The sequence below is a fragment of the Pleurodeles waltl genome, chromosome 5, assembly GCF_031143425.1.
Source record: "Pleurodeles waltl isolate 20211129_DDA chromosome 5, aPleWal1.hap1.20221129, whole genome shotgun sequence".
Classification (NCBI taxonomy): Eukaryota; Metazoa; Chordata; class Amphibia; order Caudata; family Salamandridae; genus Pleurodeles; species Pleurodeles waltl.
In genome coordinates this window covers 724,810,051-724,835,498 of record NC_090444.1, presented here as the reverse complement: position 1 = coordinate 724,835,498, position 25,448 = coordinate 724,810,051, and the positions used below count along the sequence as shown (strand labels likewise).

Genomic DNA, 25,448 nt, shown 5'->3' with positions numbered 1-25,448 from the left:
TCTGCCCCCCCCCAGGGGTGTGGATCAGGGGTAATTGCCCCATCTGCCCACTAGTGGGCAGAACAACTTTGGCCCCATTTATTTGGGGTGGGGGTATGGCCATACCCCCACCCTCTTATTTTTGGAAAAAAAACTTCCCTGGCCTCTGGTGGGCTTTCTGCCCCCCCCACCCCCCCTTGGGGCAGATGGGCTTTCCAAAAATAGGCCCATATGGCCAACAGTAATGTGCCCCCATGGGGAGCGACCCTTACCCAAGGGGCTGCCTCCCTAAAGAAAACACACGCATACACACACACCAATCCCTGGTGCTTAAGTGGTTTCTGCCCCCATGGGGGCAGATTGGCCTAACAAAAACAGAAATGGTCTAAATACAATTTGCCCCCCAAGGGAGCGACCCTTGCCTAATGGGTCGCTTCCCCATCTCTAAAAAACCAACCAAACAACAACAAAAAAACGCCCCAAAAATAAACTATTGCCCTGGCGCCTAGAGGTTTGGCCTAACAATAGGCCGATCTGCCCCCAAGGGGGGCAGAAATGGCTTAAAATAAATTTGCCCCCCGCCCCCTCACCCCCCCGGGGAGCGACCCTTGCCTATGGGGTCGCGACCCTTGCGGGACATTGGCGCCAAAAAAATCCTTGTGCCTAGTTGTTTCTGCCCCCCTTGGGGGCAGATTGACCTAAAATCGGCCGATCTGCCCCCAAGGGGGGCAGAAATGGCCTAAATACAATTTGCCCCTCCAGGGGAGCGACCCTTGCCACAAATTATTATTTTTTTTTTTTTTTAAAAAGATCCCCGGTACCTAGGTATCAGAAAAGGCCTTAAAAAAAAATGCCCCCCCTGGGAGTGACCCTTGCCCAAGGGATCGCTCCCTCATGACAATTTCCTAAAACAAAGTAAATCCCTTTTGTCTAGTGGGCGTTTTAGCAGCTGGATTGCTTGCAATCCGGCTGCTAAAACGCTCAGAGAGACTTCAAAGGGAAGGAAATCCATTTCCTTCCCTTTGAAGCCTCTCCGGCCTCCTCCACATGATCGGAAGAGAAATGCATTGCATTTCTCTTCCGATTGCGCTGGAAGCTGAGCTTCCAGCACAATGGGAGGAGGCCTCTGATTGTCAGCGTGCAATTGCGCGCTGACGTCACGAGGGGGGGGGGGGGGTCGGGGGTGGAAGGGGAAGGGCTGTGCCTCAGGACGTAACCATTACGTCCTGGGCACAGAAGGGGTTTAAGGGGCCAGCCAGTAGAGAAATCAAAAATGTTTGCACTGCTGAAAGCAAGATGATCCGTATTTGGAAAAAAAAGAGCAAAAACGCAGGGTAAAAGTGGAGGAGCTACAGGCAACAATGTGGGAAGCGACGACAAGAAAGCAATGAGCGACGGGAGCAAAAAAACAAGCATTTGCAATGCAATGGGTCTCGCATTTGCTCAACTTAGAGCTATTAGCGTTAAGTCGTAAGTGGAATTTTCTTGCCACATAAATTGAAAATGAGAAGTAATACAGTTTAACATAAGTGAGCCAATTCAAAGCGCCATGCAAGAGTGTTAAGGAACACACAAAAAGAAACAGAAGTTCGGTTCCAGTCAAATGTATCAGCAGTTATACAATTATCTATGTAACAGGGTCGATGTCATGCAAATCGCTCGACTACTGCCCAGCGAGATCGCGCTGCATAGTAAATAAAAAGAAAAAGTAGCCCAGAAGCCTTGCGGAAAACATGGAGCCTTGTAAGTTTTCAGTAGTTTAGCAGTGCTCTAGAGGAGGTCTAAACACCAGAAAAGACATGGCGTATGCATGCCTTTACAAATCAAATCAAGCAAATTTTAAAAGGCAAGCCCACAAGCCAACGAAACTGATGGTGGGTCGTGACATGGGCATGGTTAAAAGCCCACAGAGAGATTACAACAGGGGCCAGAGCATTTGCGCGCTCAACTAAAAAAAAAGTACTAGATCCCAGTGCAGGCAGAGGATGAGCAGTAATAAAGTACTTAATCTATACGTTGCTTGTGTTCCACCAAAGAGACAAAAAGACAAGAAGGAAGTGACACCAACATGTCCTGCCCAATTAGAAGCAACAAAATCAGAGTGACAATCAAGTCCACCAAGGATAAGTACTGGGCGGGCTAAAAATCCCTTTTTAACAGTTATTTTTTTTTTAAAGAAACAGGTTATCGCAAGCAACAGCACACATGCACATCATGTGTTGTCTCAGGCCAGACCTAAAAACGACTTCAGAAGATTTCTACTGCTAGAACGTGTAAAACTTAAACCCATTTCCAACTTTTTAAATACAGTGGCCCCTGCCCTATGAGCCTTTAGGGCCTACTCTAGGGTGACATTAAAAAATGAAGGTTTTTCCCTGGTAAAAGGTTGATTTCCAGGTCCAAATTGCAGGTTAAAACCACGATACAGGCTGCTGTGGTAGGCCTTAGATGTTTTGCGTGGTGGGTGGCACAAACTGCTAAAGGTCCACTAGTATCATTAAATTTACAGTCCCTGGTTAGAAGTGGTAGCACTTCACGAGGGACGTAAGTAAATTAAATGTGCCAATTAGATGCAGTCCATTTTTATCATGTTTAGCGAGAATGCCCAAGCACCTAAGCACTGTTTAGCAGTGGTAAAGAGCCACAGAGTCCTAAAGCAGTGCTCAATTTGTAGATACAAATGTGGGGGTTCCCAAAGCCCTCCTCTTAAACACGTGGCTGCTGCAATTAAATGTGCCAGTACGGAATACTGAGACAGCATAATCCTGAAGCCATCTTGGGCCTCTTCAATCAATTCAAAGCCACTCCCTGTCCCTTCAGCTCACTCTTGCAGCTGTCTGCCTTCTCCCATTGTGAAGCTTTCTTGTTTTACTCTTCCTTCGTCTTTCCCATGTGTGTCTTTTGCTCACAGTAAATGCTTTAGGCAGAAAAATAAGTGCTGGCACTCAAAAATAAGTGCCGGCCCTCAAAAATAAGTGCCAGTGATCCGCACCGGAAACAACAAGCACAAATTAAGCACTGTCCTAAAGCCAACAAGAACAAATTCAATAAACAGGAAGAGTGAAGGCAAAATGTCTGGGGGAATAACACACCAATAATGTCAGATCTAACAGAAAGTCACACCAAAATCAACTAATGTTTTTTGGGACTTACTATTTTTTTCAACTGTAAACATATGCCAAGTGAATTGCCTTTAAGCATCTAGAAACGAAATTCATAGTGAATTACACGCAATTCCATTGGCTCATCTCTCCCTGAGAATTGGGGACTGCAGAGCACTTAGAAACAGCAGAACCACATATTATAGGTTAAACAGAATATCCAGCTGCCAGAAATGAGTTGCAAGCATGAGGATAGAGTTTCACACGTGAGCTGTTTTTACACAAAGAGCACCACCTCTTCAGTAAATTATCCTAGTTTGGAAAAGTTTCAGAAATCAGGATTAAAAAAGGAAGGTGGCAAAACAGGGTATATACAGTACTGTGTGACACACATGAAGGAGAGACATTTTTAAAGATTGGGTAGGCCATGCATGAGTTCTTGTACCCTGCTCCCTTAAGAATTTGAGTTCAATGGAGTGAAAGGAGCGCTGAATGCAATGCACTCTGCCTGTGTGGCTAAGTAATGGACTCTGCACCGACTGTGGTCTCTTTATTGCATATAGAGCCAAGTCTTAGTATCACCCCCTGACCTTATCAAGCCAAAAGTAGGTAAGAGCAGTAACTTATCACATTTCATGAATGGACCAAGAGGGTAATTCTTTACAAGGGATCCCATGTAGCACCACACTGTTCTGTACATGGAAAAACAGGTTGCAGTTGAGTGCTACACCAACATTTCCTCTCTTGAACTTGTGCAGAGACTGATTTGAACAATGTGGGCCAAAAGATAAATATGGATGAAAAGAGTAAATGCTCAGTCTTATTCACAGTGAATTTTAAGGTGAAAGTTGAACAGACAGGAGAAGAATATAGGACCACTTATGAGCTTATCTAACTCTTCCATGTTGTTGTAACCAACACAACTACAGATATTAAACACATATAAACTAATGAATCTAAAGTAAATCAGAACTTTGATTTAGAAGTGAGAGGACCAACCCCTGAGAAAACCAACTTTCGTTGGGTAAATCTTTTAGCTGTAAGGTGTGCTAGTGCAGAAGATATACCAGAATTATTGATCAATATTCATGTTTCCTGAGTGTTGAATTTGTCTAGAAACTGTAATAACATATGGAAAAATAATGCACACATTTGAAAGTATGACCACGATGAGTGGCCACCAATGTTCACAAAGTGAACTTATTCATTCATGGCTTATTAATATGAAATACTGAGCATTTGTTTGATAAATTTAGTAATAGATCATATTTGGGGTTATGCATTATGTAATTGCTTTAATTAATTGAAAGCCTTAACTTAGCGGAGGTCTTGGCCTAGCTGCACGGCCTCATATCAAGCTGCATTCCTTGCACGTAATAAAAATGGCTGTCTTAAAGAATTAAACTGTGATTTTTCACTGTGCTGACCAAATGAGCTTGTAGCTAAAAGCCTTTCTCATGAGAACCACTTTCCTAGAAGATGCTGTTCTTGCTAAATGTAAATGTGTGTAAGACTGACTTTCTCAGGAGAAGAACAATGGAGACACTGACTGGAATATAAGCTGCAACAATATTGTTACCTGACGAGCCGGACGATGAGGACATTACAAGATAAGCCAATCAGCGACATGTGAACTGTGTACTAGTAGAAATTAGAGATTTGATATTTTAGTTTTATTGGACAAAGTGTGAACATGCAATCCCTTGACCAAAGGGGACTTAAGAATAAATCTGAGGAAATCTAACTTAACGGGACTACACTGAGAAGAAGTGGCTGTTGCGCTTTTGCCACTGTCATATTTTACTGAGCGTCTTGATAAGAGACGTGCTTACTTTAATGCTTAAAGACTTTGCCCTTTCCGAACTTTGATGCTGAATCCTGAATCCTTGATGACCAGACTGATGTCCTGAGGACGAAGACTGACACTGCTTGCTGATCCATACTGAGGATAGGGAGTATGAATTAGAATATTGATTATATTGTCTAACCGCTTTTGTTTCTGGGTACCAACCGCAATATTTTGATAGAGCCATAGTTAGATGTTTTCCAAATTTGTGTTGACTAAATTGTTTTGCATGGCGCCCAACATGTTAATTCTAATCTGATGTTAGTTAGGGAGCCCACTGATTAAATCCACTATATGGAATAACATTTGAGGTCTTTCTTTGCTGAAACTAAATGTATGTAATTTCGTATGTGCAGTTATTCTTGCTATTAATTTTCACTGTGAATTAGAATGTGTAATAGCTCAAGTCTTGATTAGATTGCTTTTCTTTGGCAGACTCGGACAGCCAGTCTTTCTGTATGTTTATCGTTTGATTTTGAGATTAATTTATTTGACTTTAGCATTGTTAATATAGGGAAATAAACATTCTAACCTTTACATAAAGGTGTGGTTATTCATGACTTTGTGGTCATGGGGTGTAATAATTACTGACTCCTATTGATTACTGTTATTGATTATTGGTTATTGATTGGCTATTGATTATTGATCTGCCTGTACTGGATCTATGGTGGGAACGTCTTAAATGCGAGTCAAAAGGTTACCCGACCTAGTCATGTCCCCTTCAATGTTTACTTATTAACCTCTTCTGTGCCTTGGATGAGATGATCTCGTCCAAGGCTACAGTTCCCCTGTGCCTTGGACGAGATCATCTCGTCCATGGCACAGGGGAACTTGGGGGCGCGCTAGCGCGCCCACCGTGCACCCCCTCCCCCCCCCCCCAAGTCAGGGATGGAAGGGGAAGACCTTCCCCTTCCACCCCCTACCCCCCCACCCCCCCGTGACGTCAGCGCGCGAGTGCACGCTGATTTGTCACAGGGGCCTCCCTAGTCGCGCTGGAAGCTCTATCTCCAGCGCGATTGAAAGAGAAATGCAAAAGTATTTCTCTTTTAATCACTGGGGAGGCCCGGAGGGGCTTCAAAGGGAAGGAAAAGTATTTCCTTCCCTTTGAAGTCTCTACGAGGGTTTCAAAAGCCGGATTGCTTGCAATCCGGCTTTTGAAACCCCACTAGACACCAGGGATTTTTTTATTTTTTATTGTTATTGACAAAAGGGAGCGACCCCTTGGGCAAGGGTCGCTCCCAGGGGGGGCATATTTTCGGGGAGGCCTTTTCTGCCCCCCCTGGGGGCAGATCAGCCTATTATTAGGCCGATCTGCCCCCAGGGGGGGCAGAAACCTCTAGGCACCAGGGACCATTTTTTTTTATTTTTATGTTTCATTTTTTTTTTTTTGGTGGGGAGCGACCCATCAGGCAAGGGTCGCTCCCCTTGGGGTAAAATTATATTTTGGCCATTTCTGCCCCCCTTGGGGGCAGATTGGCCTATTTTGATGAGGCCAATCTGCCCCCAAGGGGGGTAGAAACCACTAGACACCAGGGAGTTTTTTCTTTGCGTGAATTTCACGCAAAGGGAGCGACCCCTTAGGCAAGGGTCGCTCCCTGGGGGGGAGGGCAATTTATTTTAGGCCATTTCGGCCCCCCCTGGGGCAGATCGGCCTAATATTAGGCTGATCTGCCCCCGAGGGGGGGGGGCAGAAACCTCTAGGCGCCAGGGCAAATTTTTCTTTTTTGTTTGTTTGTTTTTTTAGAGATGGGGAGCGACCTATCAGGCAAGGGTCGCTCCCCTTGGGGGGCAAATTGTATTTAGGCCATTTCTGCCCCACTGGGGGAAGATTGGCCGATTTTAGGTCAATCTGCCCCCAAGGGGGCAGAAACCACTAGGCACCTGGGATTTGTTTTTTGGCGCCAATGTCATGCAGGGGGAGCGACCCCGTAGTCAAGGGTCGCTCCCGGGGTGGGGGCAAATTTATTTTAGGCCATTTCTGCCCCCCCGGGGGGCAGATCGGCCTATTATTAGGCCGAACTGCCCCCAGGGGGGGGCAGAACCCTCTAGGCACCAGGGCAATTTTTTTTTTTGTTTTTTAGAGATGGGAAGTGACCCATCAGGCAAGGGTCGCTCCCCTTGGGGGCCAAATTGTATTTAGGCCATTTCTGCCCCACTGGGGGAAGATTGGCCGATTTTAGGTCAATCTGCCCCCAAGGGGGCAGAAACCACTAGGCACCTGGGATTTGTTTTTTGGCGCCAATGTCATGCAGGGGGAGCGACCCCATAGGCAAGGGTCGCTCCCAGGGGGGGTGGGTGCTGGGGGGGGAGCAAATTTATTTTAGGCCATTTCTGCCCCCGGGGGTGGCAGAACCCTCAGGGCACCAGGGCACATTTTTTTGTTGTGTTTTTTTTTTTTTTTTTTTTTTCGAGATGGGGAGCGACCCATCAGGCAAGGGTCGCTCCCCTGGGTGGGATATTGTATTTAGGCCATTTCTGCCCCCCTTGGGGGCAGATTGGCCGATTTTAGGTCAATCTGCCCCCAAGGGGGCAGAAACCACTAGGCACCTGGGATTTGTTTTTTGGCGCCAATGTCATGCAGGGGGAGCGACCCCGTAGGCAGGGGTTGTTCCCGGGCAGGGGCAGGGGGGGGCTTGGGGAGTTGGGGGGGGTCAAATTTATTTAAGGGCATTTCTTCCCCCCCCCCCCTCCCGGGGCCGGCTGAGCTAGAGGCCAAACTCCACAGGTAGGCACTTTGCAAAAAACACCTCTGTTTTCTGTGAAAAAATATGTTCTGTCCACGTTGTGTTTTGGGCCATTTCCTTTCGTGGACGCTAGGCCTACCCACAGAAGTGAGGTACCATTTTTATCGGAAGACTTGGGGGAACGCTGGGTGGAAGGAAATTCGTGGCTCCTCTCAGATTCCAGAACTTTCTGCCACAGAAATGTGAGGAACATGTGTTTTTTTAGCCAAATTTTGAGGTTTGCAAAGGATTCTGGGTAACAGAACCTGGTCCGAGCCCCGCAAGTCACCCCTCCTTGGATTCCCCTACATCTCTAGTTTTTAGAAATGCACAGGTTTGGTAGGTTTCCCTAGGTGCCGGCTGAGCTAGAGGCCAAAATCTACAGGTAGGCATTTCGCAAAAAACACCTCTGTTTTCTTCCAAAAATTTGGATGTGTCCACGTTGCGCTTTGGGGCGTTTCCTGTCGCGGGCGCTAGGCCTACCCACACAAGTGAGGTATCATTTTTATCGGGAGACTTGGGGGAACATAGATTAGCAAAACAAGTGTTATTGCCCCTTGTCTTTCTCTACATTTTTTCCTTCCAAATATAGGAGAGTGTGTAAAAAAGACATCTATTTGAGAAATGCCCTGTAATTCTCATGCTAGTATGGTCACCCCGGAATTCAGAGATGTGCAAATAACCACTGCTCCTCAACACCTTATCTTGTGCCCTTTTTGGAAATACAAAGGTTTTCTTGATAGCAATTTTTTACTCTTTATATTTCAGCAAATGAATTGCTGTATACCCGGTATAGAATGAAAATGCACTGCAGGGTGCAGCTCATTTATTGGCTCTGGGTTCCTCGGGTTCTTGATGAACCTACAAGCCCTATATATCCCCGCAACCAGAGGAGTCCAGCAGACGTAACGGTATATTGCTTTCGATATTCTGACATTGCAGGGAAAAGTTACAGAGTAAAACATAGAGAAAAATTGATGTTTTTTTCACCTCAATTTCAATATTTTTCTTTTTCAGTTATTTTCTGTAGGAAACCCTTGTAGGATCTACACAAATGACCCCTTGCTGAATTCAGAATTTTGTCTACTTTTTAGAAATGTTTAGGTTTCTGGGATCCAGCATTAGTTTCATGCCCATTTCTGTCACTGACTGGAAGGAGGCTGAAAGCAAAAAAAAATTCAAAAATGGGGTATGTCCCAGTAAAATGCGAAAATTGTGTTGGAAAATTGGGTTTTCGGATTCGTCTGCCTGTTCCAGAAAGCTGGGAAGCTGCTGAGTTTAGCACCGCAAACCCTTTGTTGATGCCATTTTCAGGGGAAAAACCACAAGCCTTCTTCTGCAGCCACTTTTTCCAGTTTTTTTGAAAAAAACGAAATTTTCTGTGTATTTTGGCCAATTTCTTGGCCTCCTTCAGGGGAACCCACAAAGTCTGGGTACCTCTAGAATCCCTAGGATGTTGGAAAAAAAGGACGCAAATTTGGCTTGGTTAGCTTATGTGGACAAAAAGTTGAGGGCCTAAGCGCGAACTGCCCCAAATAGGCAAAAAAAGGCCTGGCATAGGAGGGGGAAAAGGCCTGGCAGCGAAGGGGTTAAGGTCCAACGCGCTAACAGACGTACCAGTCTGGTTAGGGGGCAAGCGGTCTTTTAACAAGGCTCGGTCTATGACCTTAAAGCGAACAGGGCAATTAGAACAATGTTGTTGGTATGGCACTGAAAGTCACCCATTGTTCTAATATCTATCCAAAGCCTAATACCATTGAACACCAGAGTTAGGTCTGATAAAGTGCACGTTCAGGAGTGAAAGATCCCTTATGCATGGGATAGGAGGTGCTAATATTTGGTAAAGCTAAGTAACGGATCCATCACTGCCTTTTACAGTAAACCTACTGGGTATTGAAGATTAGAGCGGAGGATAAATATTGATCATGTCTCCAGGAAACACTCCGCTTTAAGCAGTGCAGTAACTGCCTCCCATGTTAAATCTATGACAATACATTAAAAACATATTTGCCCTTTGAGATTAGTCTTGTAAATAGGTCTCAGTAGTTGGGTAGTTTGGGAAGATTGAAAAAGGGAAGAATAAAACGGGTTATGGGTGAAGCATGGACATACAATCTTCAATACAAACAGACCTGCGTAATATTGCTGGACAGGCAGAAAGGGCTATTCATAGGGTGCATAGAGGATCTAACTTGTTTTCTGACAATGGCTTTTTTAATAGAAATAGGATTATTCAGTGTACTTGGCAAGTAGTACTTAATCAACTAGAAGAGCCTAGAGGAGCGTTTTCAAGTATAGTATTAAATGTATACTTGGTACCACTATAAAGTTCTTGTAGTTCCTGATCTATTGTGGGACATCACTTTCAAACAAGGACATCGAGCTACTGAGTGCGAAGAGAGCTAAAGTAGCAGTGTGTGAGGGCACAAGCAATATTTTGACTCCTCTACTCTAGTGACAACCATAAATTGACTGAATCCAGAACAAGGTTGTAGGAAAATGGCTCCCTGTTGCAGTTACCCCCCCACTTTTTGCCTGATATTGATGCTGACTTGACTGAGAAGTGTGCTGGGACCCTGCTAACCAGGCCCAGCACCAGTGCTCTTTCACTTAAAATGTACCATTGTTTCCACAATTGGCGCACCCCTGGCACACAGATAAGTCCCTTGTAAAAGGTACCAGTGGTACCAAGGGTCCTGTGACCAGGGAAGGTCCCTAAGGGCTGCAGCATATGTTGTGCCACCCTAAGGAACCCCTCACCTAACACATGCACACTGCCATTGTAGATTGTGTGTGTTGGTGGGGAGAAAAAGACAAAGTCGACATGTCATCCCCCGCAGGATGCCATGCCCACAAAATACTGCCTGTGGCATAGGTAAGTCACCCTTCTAGCGGCCTTACAGCCCTAAGGCAGGGTGCACTATACCACAGGTGAGGGCATAGCTGCATGAGCAATATTCCCCTACAGTGTCTAAGTCTATTCTTAGACATTGTAAGTAGAGTGTGGCCATATTAAGTGTATGGTCTGGGAGTTTGTCAAAACAAACTCCACATCTCCATAATGGCTACACTGAATACTGGGAGGTTTGGTATCAAACGCCTCAGAATAATAAACCCACACTAATGCCAATGTTGGATTTATTAACAAAATGCACACAGAGGGCATCTTAGAGATGCCCCCTGTATTTTACCCAATTCCTCAGTGCAGGACTGACTGGTCTGTGCCAGCCTGCTGCTGAGAGACGAGTTTCTGACCCCCGGGGGTGAGGGCCTTTGTGCTCAGAGGCCAGAAACAAAGCCTGCTCTGGGTGAGGTGCTTCACACCTCCCCCCTGCAGGAACTCTAACACCTAGCAGTGAGCCTCAAAGGCTCAGGCTTCGTGTTTCAATGCCCCAGGGCACTCCAGCTAGTGGAGATGCCCGCCCCCTGGACACAGCCCCCTCTTTTGGCAGCAAGTCCAGGGGAGATAATGAGAATAACAAGGAGGAGTCACCCACCAGTCAGTACAGCCCCTAAGGTGTCCTGAGCCGAGGTGACCCCTGCCTTTAGAAATCCTCCATCTTGAGTTTGGAGGATTCCCCCAATAGGACTAGGGATGTGCCCCCCTCCCCACAGGGAGGAGGCACAAAGAGGGTGTAGCCACCCATTGGCTACTGCCCTCCCAGGCCTAAACACACCTAAGTTCAGTATTTAGGGGCGCCCCAGATCCCAGATTCCTGCAACCTGAAGAAACAAGAAGGACTGCTGACCTACAAGCCTGCAGAGAAGGAGGGAGACGACAACTGCTTTGGCCCCAGCCCTACCGGCCTGTCTCCAACTTCGAAAACCTGCTCCAGCGACGCATCCAACAGGGACCAGTTACCTCTGAAGCCTCAGAGGACCACCCTGGACTAAAGGACCAAGAAACTCCAGTGAACAGCGGCCCTGTTCAAAACCAGCTACTTCTTTGCAACAAAGAAGCAACTTCCAAAGACTTCACGTTTCCCACCGGAAGCGTGAGACTACACTCTGCACCGGACGTCCCCGGCTCGACCTGCAGAAAACCAACACCTCAGGGAGGACTGCCCAGCGACTGCGAGCCCGTGAGTAACCAGAGACTACCCCCCTGAGCCCCCACAGCGACGCCTGTAGAGAGCATCCAGAGGCTCCCCTGACCGCGACTGCCTGTAACAAGGGACCCGACGCCTGGAACCAGCACTGCACGCGCAGCCCTCAGGACCTGAAGGAACCGAACCCCAGTGTAGGAGTGACCCCCCAGGCGACCCTCTGCCTAGACCAGGTGGTGGCTGTCCCGAGAAGCCCTGCCTGCCTGCACCGCTAGAGTGACCACCAGGTCCCTCCATTGTTTCCTACCTGAAACCGGACGCCTGCTTTGCACACTGCACCGCCCCTGTGCCGCTAAGGGTGTATTTTGTGTGCCTACTTGTGCCCCCCCCCCCCTAGCGCCTATGTGTTTTTGGCACCTCTTTGACCTCTGCACCTGACCGGCCCTGAGCTGCTGGTGTGATAACTTTGAGGTTGCCTTGAAACCCCAATGGTGGGCTGTTATATGCCCCAGAACTGAGACTTAAGTGTTTTACTTACCTCCTAATCTAACCTTTACTTACCTCCCCAGGAACTGTTGATTTTTGCACTGTGTCCACTTTGAAAATAGCTTATTGCCATTTTTACAAAGACTGTATATGATATTGCTTTCATTCAAAGTTCCTAAAGTATCTAAGTGAAGTACCTTGCATTTAAAGTGTTTAATGTAAATCTTGAACCTGTGGTTCTTAAAATAAACTAAGTAAAGATATTTTTCAATATAAAAACCTATTGGCCTGGAGTATGTGAGTGTGTGATCCTCATTTATTGCCTGTGTGTGTACAACAAATGCTTAATATTACACTCTGATAAGCCTACTGCTCAACCACACCCACAAAATAGAGCATTAGAATTATCTAATTTAGCCACGATCTTACCTCTAAGGGGAACCCCTGGACTCTGTGCACACTATTTCTTACTTTGAAATAGTATATACACAGCCAACTTCCTACAAAGGTATTTCAATTATTCAACGTTTATCTCTTTCCTTCAATGGAGCTGCTATTTAAGTGAATACACAGATTCAGGACTAAAGCAAGATTTTATCATTTAATGTCTTGACTAAGGGTGTAAATTAATTCCGATTTATTTAATGGCATTATAGAAACACAAAAGTCTTAAGATTACAGTCTCACCTGTGCTTCCTTTAATTTATCTTCGTACTGTTTCTTAACTGCTTGACAATCTGTTGAAAGAGTGGCAGATATGAGACGTTTCTATAGCTTCATGGGGCATAGCAATATTTAAACTCATGGTAACAATATATACGCTTTATACATTTTTAATCTGTAGGAGTATTTATGAGCAAATAAATGTTTTAAGTCACATTTATCTTTTGGAAAGTCCTCCAAAATTGATTGAGTATGGTCAATGCCGCAAGGTTGATTTTTTGTTTTTAGCAAAGAACAATCTGTAGAAAGTTGTGGTCAATGTCGAGGACTAACAGTCAGTGACTACAGAGTGTCCCAGGCACTAGGAAATATTTATATATCTGTGTTTTTATAAGAGTTCGTTGCCATGGGCAGCCCCAACTTTCAGATTACCGAATATAAAGTTACTAACGGTCATCAAGTTTGTCTTCACGTCCTATAGAGTTGTAAAACGTATGTTCAGCAGGTAGAGACACTACCATTTTTTGCACAGGAAAAAAAGATTTAGAAGCGGTTCCCATGCACACTTGAAGCTGCTTCTTAACTAGACAATGTCCCCAGTGTCCATACCATATCTGCACAAATGGAGATGGCTGGAGTGTTGTCTGCAGAAATGCAGTTCGCAGTCATAAGCTAATACGCAGATTCCTGGAGGGTAGGATAGGGGAATCATTCTTTCATTGGAATTTGCATGCATGGTAACTGAGATCTCAAAAGCTTTTACAAGTTAAGGGAGATTACAGATAATCATTTTGAAGAAAACAGAGAATTTGTACAATCAGATTCGATTCTTTGAGATGTGTACAAGATGTAGACAGGGGACACGCCATAGCCAGCATGGCACGGAAAATGCGTAAAAGGCAGCAGTCCTTTAATTCAGTGGAAGAGCTAAAGTTAGTAGAATACATCCTAGCGGATGGTGATCCTAGGTTAACAGAAGAATTGATATCCAAGAAGCAGACGTTCTGCTCCACCTCTACCAATTAAGTTAGGAACCAAAACATAGCAACCCTGAAACAAATATATAAAATAGGGTTATTGGCATGGCTCAGCAAAAGGAAGGACAGACGTAGATGGTTGGGGCTAATTTATCTCAAGAGCGAGGGACAGCTCACACTGGTTGTAGAAAAATAGCACAGATATCCGTAGACTATTTTAAAAACCTCGATGCCAACAGGATAGAAATGTATAATTCTGGGTTGATGAATTTTGTCAGAGATTTGACGTCTCAGAACCTGCAACAGCTTGGGTAGCATTTGAAGAACAGTTAATAGTAGAAGAGATCACACATGGCATCATAGAAAGTTTTGTTCCTGGGCCTAACGGGCTCTGGCTTGAAATTTTCAAGCAATTTTCTAGCTGGAGAGTATACCACCTTATCTTATTATTTGAAAATGCAACGCAAGTTGTGCTTACCTACTCATGCTGTAAGTTGACTAGAACGCGCGCCGTCACCATGCATGCTATTTACCCCACATATTACATCAGTAATGACATCTTATATGACATCATTGATAATACTGCTGCAGCATTTGCAGTGAAATGATTAATGAGAAAACTCTGCATGGCAGGGGTGCAAGTTCTAGTTACCTTACAGCACGAGTTATAGTGTCTTGAGATAAGTAACTGCTACATTTCTATGGTTTCATGAGTAGTGTAAAATCTGAACCAATCTATCTCTCTAACATATATATATTAATAAAACGCTGAAGTAGAAATACTGGCCAAATACCAGGGCAATCATTTGCAGATGGTTATAACATTTACCCACTCTGATCCAAAAGGGTTAAATGTAGGCAGAAAGGCAGAAGTACCAGGAATATTCCTTGATGTCTCTGTGGCTGAATAGAGGACACAACCAAAGTCTCAGAGCCAGCAGTTTTGTTGTCTAGAGATGCGGCCAAAGCTTTTCATTCAGTTGAGTGATCTTGCTCAATGGTGGTTCTTGCGAAAATGAAATTCAACCTAAAATTATGGTTGGAGGCCAAACCATTGTATAAGGCTCCTATGGCTAGAGTGTGGGTGAATGGCACAAGACAAGGCTGCCACCTATCATCAATGCAGCTTGCCTTGGCCTTGATGTCACTGGCAAACTGGATTAGAAAGGATACCCTGCTCAGACTTTAAATGGGAATTTCAGTGGGATAGAATATCAATGTACACATGCATATAGTACTTGGTTACATACACCCAGACCACAATAGTCAGAATTCTGCTAAAGTTTATCATCTTTGGCTGGTACACAGGACTTAGCATAAATTGATAAATCCATTAATTTCTCCATTGGTGGTTTAGGATCAAATGTTTAATTTCTTCTCACCCTTCAATACAAGACCTTAAGGATTTAAATATATAAGAGTCTATGTCACATGAGACAAGGATGCCTTGCATTGCTTCAATTTACACTGCGAAGTCAAAAAGTTAAGAGTGTCATGAAATACTGTTGCCTTTGTTTTTACTCAGGAGGGCTACACTTTACAAGATAATCGTTCTTCCCAAGTATCTCTATTTGCTTCAGAACACACAATTTTGGGTGCAGGACGCTTTGTTATATAGCGTTAATAATAAAATGTGTTATGTGGTCTGCCCCCTCCTCAGAGAATTGCACTAGAGCTTTTGTCTTTTGGGGGCTGAATCATGGGCGATAACATTTACTGACCTATATGACTTATGACATATATTGCAGTAGTGAATGAGTGAATTTGCGCATCTCAGAATGGCCATTTACTATGGATAGACAGACATACAATAAATGACAGATTATATTATGGCACTAGACAGTTAACCAAACAGTGATCTGCCCTCTCACTTGGCAATGAGAACACAGAAAATAGCCATAAGGAAACTGATATGCCAACTGATGTGCCAGAGAGGATTGAACCTGGGGTCAGGTTCAATCCTCTATGGCACAGCAACATACTAGGGGAAACGAGACCCCTACAGTGCTTCCTTCCAGGGGACGCAATAGGGATTTATTTTGGTGCTGAGACACATATGGGGCAGCAAGGTTTGAAGATATTAACACAGCTCAGATGAAAAATAGATGCAGGGAAACAGAAAACAGTGTAAGAAATTACATTATTAGTTGAAGAGGGGCGAGAACCCATTTCAAATGATCATAGTCCTTGTCAGGGTGAACCAATGAAGTCACTAAATAATACTCTGCTTAATCCTGTGGTAGCTGGTCATAAAGCAGTCAGGCTTAACTTAGAGGCAATGTGTAAAGTATTTATGTAGCACTCTAACAGTAATAAAGTGAAAACACCAGAAAAACCCCAAACCAATTTAGAAAAAAGATCATTATTAATAAAAAAGGACTTAAAAATGACAAAAATCCATTAAGTAGAACAAGCAATATGATTTTTTAAAGTTTGATATAATAATAGTGTCAAATAGCACAAAGCACCAATCGAGGGTATCTGGCCACATTAAATGAGGACAAAGTCATCAGTTAAGGCGGATCACAGTGGATCCGTGGTTAGGTACAGGAACTAGGTTAGTCCCGGTTTAACTTCTGACTTAGAAAGATTTCTGGAGGAAAAGTTGGCAATGAGTCACCTGCTGGGTAAGCTGCAAGGTAGGTTCAAATTGGGGCTTGGGGACAGTGGGCTGCTGAAGAGCAGGGTTCCAGTGCAGTTGTGGACGAATGCGGCAAAGCTCCATGTGGGTGAAGTACATGCTTAGGAAGGCCTCGACAGTGAGTGGAAGCTGCTTGGCATCAGTCCTATGGAAGCCCTCTGTGTTTGGTCTTAGAAACCTCTGAAAGTTATATCTCCTCCAGTGGGAGAAACTGGCAATTTGAGGCTAAAAGCTTAGGCAGCGACCCCAGTCATGATAAGTTTCCCAGGTAGAAAGTTGGAAAAAAGCTTCAGAGCCCCAGATCTTACAGTATAGGGAAAGAAGGAGTACACTATAATATAAGTCAAGGGTCCCAACCTGGGGCACCACTTGGGGGTCAGGTCTCACTCAAACAGTCTGCAGCAGGATCCAGGGCAGGTGCAGCTGGAACTGGTCAGCTGAGAAGCTGCAGGGAGGGAAGCTCCTGGAAGCTTGTTGTGGCCCTGTAGCTCAAACAAGTGGTCAGCTAACTGACCGCCGAGTCACTTCTGGGGTCCTGGAGTTATGTCAAGTATGTCCAATCTTCATTCAGGTTCTTCATACAGCAGGGCAGACCTGATTCTTCACAGATTCGAGAGTGCTCAGAAGTGGTGCTATGGAGATGGGCAGCCCCTCCTCCATGGTCACGCTAAACCAGTTCTAGGGCAGCTCCCCCTCCCACTGTGCTTGGAGCCAACCTGAAGAGAAAGAGAAAAGAGAGATAGGCCTAGAGTGACTGGGTAGATATCCCTTGAAGCTCATGAACTGCTGGGCACAGCTCCCAAAGACACCTTGTGAAGGAAGAAAAATTCCTCTGCACACCCAGAGCCGTTTATCCACTTTCTAGGGACAATACACATCTCACTTCAGGTGAGCCATCAGGGGAGTCATGCGACAGCTGGACACTGACTGAAAACCTTTTGGCTTCTGGAGGGAAAGTGTCAACTTTCTAAAAGAGTAATATTCAAAATAGTAATATAAAATGTAACCATACCATGAAGTTGCATTTTGCACTATTAAAATGAGTACTTGAATTATTGGTACAGCATTTCCCAATTTAAATTTAGCACTTCTTAAATGTAATAGCATGAAACAGTTGTAACTTATGTGAAAGCTAGCCTTTCTACAGCTATAGTGAGGAGAGAAAAACAAAAATCAGACACGTTTTCTCACAGCCAGGACATATAAAACATTAATTATACAAAACCATATACCCTGCCCAATGGGTATTTAGGGGCTATCACAGGGGTGACTTATAAGTACTAAAAAGAAAGGATTATGCCTGTCCAAAAGGTTATTCTGGCAGGTCAAAATGGCAGTTTAAACTACATACTCAGACTGCAGTGGCAGGCCCCGAGACAGTGTGCAGTGTTACTTTAGTGAATGGCACAATGATTACCACAACCAACTAGTATAATTTAATTTAGCTGCCCTGGGAACATGCAGTACCATATACTAGGTATTTATAGGTAAATTAAATCTGCCAGCCAGGTACATGGTAATCTCGCCAGGTTTAACAAAGCAAGCACAAGCATGTTACTACTGTTTAGTCGGGGTAGTGGCCGAAAGTGCACAGAGTCCTATCTCCTACAAGAACAGACCCTGCAACAGAAGGTAGAATTCTGGGGGCTACCATGCAAAAGATGGTAATTTCTAAAACTTTGAGTGATGGAAGCCTTGCAGTATTGGCAAAGTGGCCATTAGTTCTGCATTCATGGGGATACCAATCAAGTTGTTGAACAGAATGCATTATGCCAAAATAAGGTAGAAAAGGGAAACAAACCTTTGACTGAGGGGCTATGAACAAACTGCACACTTGTTTTGGGAACAGTGAAATCAAGGTATGATACTGGGTATATGACATGATGACCCACTTGTGAGATGAAATAGGGTGCTTCATGATCTGGGTCTTAAGATGCCCTCAAGGCTGTGAGACCACCCTCTGGTACAGACCATAGGACAATGGTACTCAGGCATGGCATGAAGTATGCCTGCTGAAAGATATGCCCAGGAAGGCAGAGGGTACCTCACATATTATAAAGACTGAGGCCCACAGAGATCACCCATTACCCAACCATGGGGAGAGTTAATGAGATGGTTGTTTCTGCTACATACTTTACAGAGGAAATCTGGGGTAACAATGATGAACTTAGGACAGCTGTACTCAGTACAAATGTCTTCAGATTATGTGGCGGCATGGGAGCTACTCTATCCCAGGTGATCTAATCATAGATTTCTGCTGGGACTTTGTACAATGCACTTTTTCTTTCAGTGGAAAACATTAGGATACTTGCATCTAAGAAAGGCACTGTGGTAATAAGATCATGGTCCACAATAAAAGTCATTTTGACTTATAGATTGTTCAAAATGGCTTCTCTGCATTTGTCAGTTTGATTAAACCAAACTATCTTTGAACATGCAGATCCATCTAGGATCATCATCTCCATAGAAGGATCAGGATGTCAATAAACATTTTCATCTTAAAGTCACTCAAGTAGTGCAGACATCCCATTACAGTTCAATTAGCTATGGTCCATCAAATATAGTGGATAAATATTCTTTTCATGAAGTAAAGTGTCATCTGCATCACCATGATAAATGTAACATAGTTTATTCAATTTGAGGAAGACAATCGGTCTTGTTTTAGTGATTTTACAGCCACAGAAGAACGGACAGATTTCTGAAGTATGTGATTTGCTGTTGAACAGAGAGAATCAGTTTCAGGCAATAGCCATTTAGACTGTCTTTTATATTTTGGTGGAAGTTTCTTTAGGTTCCATGGTCTGATACTATGGAACACCCTTATTCTCCACTGTTAGAAACTGGGTTTCTGGTTGGCAGAACTATGCACCCTGTCCAATTATGAACCACAATCCTAGTCAGGGTAAGTCAGATAAACACCTTAAATTAACCTGTGCTCACCCTCTGGTAGCTTGGCACACAGCTGGAAGGCTTAATTTAAGAGGCACAGTGTATAGTATTTGTGGAACACTTAATACAGTAAAACAGTGAAAACACCACACAAAAAACACCACACCTGGTTGGGATTTATAGAGCTTATGTCTATGATAAAACAAGACCAAAAGGACAAAAATCCAACAAGTAGAAGTGGAGATATGAATTTTTGAAGACTTAAATGCAACAAAGTGCTTAAAAGCATGCAGCGCCAACCGGGGATATCTGGTTGCGCTAAACTGGGGTAAATCCAAAAGTTCAGGCTGACCTTCGAGGAGTGTGGGTCGGATACAGTCCAAGTTAAGTCCGGCTGAATGTTTACCTTCTCAGAATCAAGCCGAGAGTCCAGTTTGCAGGGAAGTTCACTGGGAGCAAGGAGAGCATTGCTAGAGACGTTCCGCGGGCACAAAGAGTCAGTCGGGCGTCACACACAGGTGGACTGGAGGCTAACGGTTGCGAGCAGCGCTGCTTGCTGTGTAAAGAATCAAACTTGTGGCAGCTCGCGCTGATTCTTTGTGCAAGCGGTGCAGTTTCAGTGGGAGCGGGCCTGCTCTCATTCGTGACGAACCCAAACACTTGATTTCAAGAGACACAAACCCACATTTAAGGAGCCAGGTCTAGAGGGGTGCCTCCTGAGGGGTTAGGAGCTGGTTGAAGACCGGTCCAGGAGCAGTAGCAGATGTGTTGGAAGTCCTTTGTGTCCCTGTGACTCAAAACAGGAGGCAAGCCAGCATTCCCTGAGAGTCAATTTGGTTCTGGGGTGGAGAGATGCAGGCCCAGTCCTTCTCACTCCTAGGCAGGAGAGCTGCAGGTCAGCTTTGCAAAGCAGGAGTCCAGCAGAGTAGCAGATCAGCATGGTGTCAGTCCTTGTAGCAGCACAACACTCCTCCTTCCTGGCTTAGTATCCACAGGTTCAGAACTGTATTGAGTTGGTGGTGTTAGAGGATCACTTTGAAGTGTGGGAAGACTTCAAAGAAGGTTCTTTGAAGTGCATAGAGGCACTCCCTTCTTTCCATCGCTCCAGACTCACTACAGAAGGGTATGCAGATCTTTTAGTATGGAAGGACACTGCCCTTTCAGTTATGTCAGTCTCTCCCACCCATCCTGACTAGGACGGCCCATAAGGATGTTAATGGTCTTTATCAGTCACACCTAAGCTCCCTTTGTGTGTGGCTGTCTAGAGGGATTGCACAAGCCCAGTTGTCACTCAACCCCAGACAAGTATTGAAGACAGGCAGTAGTCATCAAATGGCTAAAGTAAGAAAAGTGTCAACTCTCTAAAAGTGTCATTTTCAGAACTGAATTTTAAAGTCCGTCTTTACCATCAGTTATGATTTTAAATTGTGAGTTCAGAGACACCAACGTTGACAGCCTTTTCGCTTCCAGATTGGGCATTACACTTATAAGATGTAATACAGTAATTCTAATGTGATCCTATGGGAGAGAAAGGCCTTGCAGTAGTGAAAAATTAAGTTGGGTGTTTATCACTGCCAGGGCATATAAAGCTAAAAAGTATGTGCCCTGCTTTTTAGATATATGACCCACAGAGCAGGGTGCAATCTAGGACCTATCTTAGGGATGACATAGGTATAAAAAGGGAAGGGTTAGGCTTAGCAAGAGTTAACTTGCCAGTTCAACATGGCAGTTTAAAACTGCACAAAGGCACTCCAATGGCAGATCCAAGACATGGTTAGGGGCTACATAGGTGGGTGCCACAATCAGTGCTGCAGGCCCACTAGTAGCATTTAATTGAAAGGCCCTGGGGGCATGTAGCACACTTTACTAGGGATTTGGAAATAAATTAAATATACCAACTGGAGAGGAGCTATATTGCTGTGTTTTAGGGGAACGAGCAGTAGCACTTTAGCTCTGGTTAGCAGTGGTAAAGTGCTCAGAGTCCTAAAGCCAGCAAACAAAAAGTCATAAAATGGAGGGAGGGAGGCAGGCAGAAAGTTGAGGGGCGTGTGGGGGTAAGACTGTCTTCAGATGGAATACAGTTACCTTCAGTATTGGAAGCTCTTGAAAATAAACTTTTGAGGCAGGCCTTTAATTGGGTCCTAAATCTGTGGTAGGCAGTGGAAGAATGCCAGATCTTGGTTCATCCTACAAATTTGGCTGAACTTGTGCTGTAGGGATGGCCAAACTTTCTAATTGACCTATTTTTAAATTATCTTGTTCTGAAGTGGCATATCAGCATGAAGTACTTTCTACAACTGTAAAAGACAATAATTAATTGTAATACTTCCGTCTGCAGTTAAATATTTTCAAGAAAGTTAAAATATTTTACCTTTTGTAAAGAACTCCCTCCTTTGGTGGGGTGATATTTGATCTTATAGTTTTTTTTAATTGCCTCATTTTAAGCCATAGTTTTCTAAAATAATCACTTTTGAAAGGTTTCTTATTAAAGTTACTTTAAAAAGAAGTCACTGGTATGCAGACATTCAGCTTGTCCTTCTCACACAGACTAATTCTCATGGTGATTGTATCTCGATTAAGATTTCACATATCATGGTGTTCTACTTCTTCCCATCAATTATATTATGATACACAAGTATGTTGTTCGAAGAGGTCTGTACTATGTCTTGCCAAGTTCTAGCTCTGAGAGGCAATGTACTTCACAGTGTACCATATTGTGGTGTAAATGTTGAAATTTCATGCAAAGCATTAGGCACTCCAAAGATCGATCTTAATTTTTCCATTGAGTAATTAGGTTTGTGCCAGAGAAGACCATTATCTCTTCCTTAAGAGTGGTGCTACCTTGCTCATTCAAAGTCTTAGTAGGGTTTAACAGGGAAAACCTTGTACCATACAGCATAACTCAAAACACACAAATTTGCTAGCTTAGTATATGGAATTCCAATATTCAATTTTTTAGTTTATAAATAGCCAACCAGTTAATTTAACTAATTTTGAACAACTTAACAGAATAACACTTCATTCTCTGGAATCACTGCACATGAATTATGAATTCATTAAATACACCATGTAAAACATAAAAACTGAATATTTTCTTCACCCCACTAGTGAATGAATCTAGGATTTTCTAAAATATCCGTTTTGCCACTTTAGCATTCACCTGGTGCATAGCACAGACCTATTTAAAGAGACTTTAGGTGAAGCTTGCAGAACTTTAATATGACATCTTATATTGCTAACAGTAAGATTACTGCCATCACCGATATGAGCACTAACAGCATATCACGCTGTGTACTACTGAACCCCAGATCACCAGCTAAACAGAGCACTACATTTGCTGTGGTTTTTTTTTTTTTTTTTTTTTTAAACAAACCAGCAATTCAACATAGCATTGTTCACTGAAACCTGGTTGGATTGTACATCAGGCCCAGATCTTGCAGAGGCCACCCCTCTGGGTTTCGCATATCACATTAAATAGGTCACTTAAAAGGGGTGGTGGCTTAGCAATCATTTATTGTGACTCCTTATCAGCTACCTTTAGTGCCATGTCCTCTCTAGTATGAGAAGCTCTTGCCTTTTGCCTACAATTATATAAACCACAAACTTCTAAGGGAGTCTTAGTCTACCATCCCCCTGGCTCCAGAAGTTACTTTTCATAGAACGTGGGCTCATTATAAGAAGATGGACTAACAGCTAAAGATTACATGATGCTCTGCGATTTTAATTTCCATCTTGAACACTTTGAAGATCAAGATTCAAAACCACTTCTGGACACGTTGTCTAGTGTGGATTTAGTACAATTAGTTGAAAGCACCACCCACTCTGCTGGTCATTCCTTGGACGAAATCTTCTCAAATAATACCAGTCTTAAGTTCCAGAGCTCCCTTCTACTGACATGGTCAGACCACTACGCGGTCACGTTTGACATTGAGCACTTATCTAAAGTACAGATCAAAAATGCCCCAAGGTCGCACGCAGCTAGGGCCTGGAACAAGATTAATAAAGATCAGTTTGAAGGTACGCTCACCTGCTCTCAGCAGGTCTATTCTGAAGATGTGGACCATAATGTTTATGCCTATACTAATTGGCTGCACTTAACCATCTCAATGCTAGCCCCTTAGAAATCTGTATCATGATATAATGATGGTCTTTAGAAACAAACAACTAAGGGGCGTGGCCACGGGTGTCAAGATGGCGGTCGCACTCTAGGAGTGCTCTGGACCCCTCTGTCATCCGCCCTGCTAGGCCCGGCCACCCTGAGGCTTTTCTTGGCTCCAGCTGGCTCCCCGTGTGTGGAGGGAGCGGCGGGGCGGACGGGCTCGGCGGCTCAGAGCCGGCACCCGGGCCTGCTGGGGAACCCCGTGGATTTGTGGCGTTTCCGCCGGGGGCATGGCGGCCTCCCGTGCCACGTCGACTTTCCTGAGCAGTGCCCCATGTGGGAGGGGTGCCACAAGACCGGACTGCTGGCCTTCGCCTGCCCCGGCTGGGGGAGGCAGCGAGAGGATTCCCCCGTGCAGACGCCTGTGCCGCGGCCAGGGTGGAGAAGGTCGGCTGGAGGCGGAGCAGGGGTCCGTGCCATGTGGTGTGGTCGGGCCCCTCCACCTGCTGGACTGGGCGCCGGTGCCTGCGGCCAGCCAGGGAGGCGTGCGGTCGGAGAGGCTGCAGACCTCCTGCGGTGAGCAGATCACCATACGGCGCACCTTGGGGGAGGGGCATCATGGATCTGGCCTGCTCCTAGGTGTCCTCCTTTCGGCCGCACCGGGCGGCGGAGTTCGAGGGACACCCTGCCTGACCCCCTTCCCCCTCCCAGGCCATGGATGAGAGCGGGTGCCGGGGTCAAGGCATAAGACGGCTGCGGAGTGGGGGCCCGAGCCATGGTCGGGCCCCTGAGCCATCAGTGACTGGTGCCTGCCCTTGGATGGTCCTGCTGGGGCGCCGGTGGGGGTCCGGCGGAGTGAACTGGACTGGTGTTCTGACAAACTGGTACCGGGGCAGGAGCCCCTTGGGAGCACAGCCGGGCTGAGGAGAGGACGCGGCGGCGGGGCAGTCGGGTGCGAGGCCAGTGGATTGTGTGGCGGACCGGGGGTTCGGAGGCCCCCCCCAGCTGAGGCGGCGAGGAGATTACGGCGACCTGAGGGTAGTGGCGCGACATGGAGAGCGGAGGTGAGCGAGGCGACTGGTGTCGCGAAGAGTGGAGTGCGGCATTCGGCCAGGGACCAGACCGGGGTCCACCCTCGCCGGGCTGGGACTGCTGCTGGGCTGGGCGGGTGTTGAGAGCCGCAGCCACTTGGGCTGACCCAGATTGGTCCCCCGTCCCCTCGGAGGGGAGGCTGCCCTCGGGTGTGCCGGCGGGGGCCCCAGAGGGAGTCCTGATCGCACTGACGCTACTGGACCGGAGACAGTGATGGAGAAGGACAAAGCAAGTAAGCAGCCACCGGCATCCCAACAGCATTTATCACTTTGCTAAACAGACATCCCCTCGGGCGGCGGGTACTCAGGCCCCCGAGGCTGCGGCAGCTGATGGGGTGCACACCATCCTACAAGCCATCCAATCTTCGCAGCTGGCCGTAGAGACTAAGGTCGGAGAGATGCGCGAGGACGTGAGCCTACTGCGGCAGAATCTGCGGACTGTGGTGGGTCGCATCAAGGAGGTGGAAGACCGTGTCTCCCAGGCAGAAGCCGAGATTGCAGATCTTAAAGCCAAGGTCGCTCAGTTGCAAACTTGTACAGGTGAACTGAATCACAGAGCGGAGGACGCGGAAAACTGTGCCAGGCGGAATAACCTGCGTTTTGTGGGATACCCGGAGGAAGCGGAGGCAGGACGCGCAATTGATTTCTTGGAACGTTGGATTAAGTTGTGGGTCCCTGACCAGCAATTATCTCCCTGGTTCGCCACTGAATGCACGCATAGGGCTCTGGCGCCCTGGCCCCCGGAGGCCGATGATCACGCGGTTCCTCAACTTCAGGGACCGAGACGTCATCCTTCAGGAAGCAAGGGCACATCCAGACCTCCGCTGGGACAATCATAGGATCCTCATCTTCCCGACTACACCCGCGAGGTGCAGGCCAGGAGGCAATCGTATGAATGGGTCAAGTA

The 25,448-nt window shown here is 45.5% G+C and overlaps 1 protein-coding gene across 1 annotated transcript in view; it reads right to left on the bottom strand.

Moving 5' to 3' along the window:
- The window catches only part of LOC138295990 (formin-2-like), a 686,093-nt gene that overhangs the window by 607,912 nt on the left and 52,733 nt on the right, over positions 1-25,448 (bottom strand). The window contains exon 4 of the mRNA XM_069234685.1: positions 12,869-12,918. Coding sequence (XP_069090786.1) covers positions 12,869-12,918 — 50 coding nt within the window. The remainder of the gene's footprint in view (positions 1-12,868; positions 12,919-25,448) is intronic.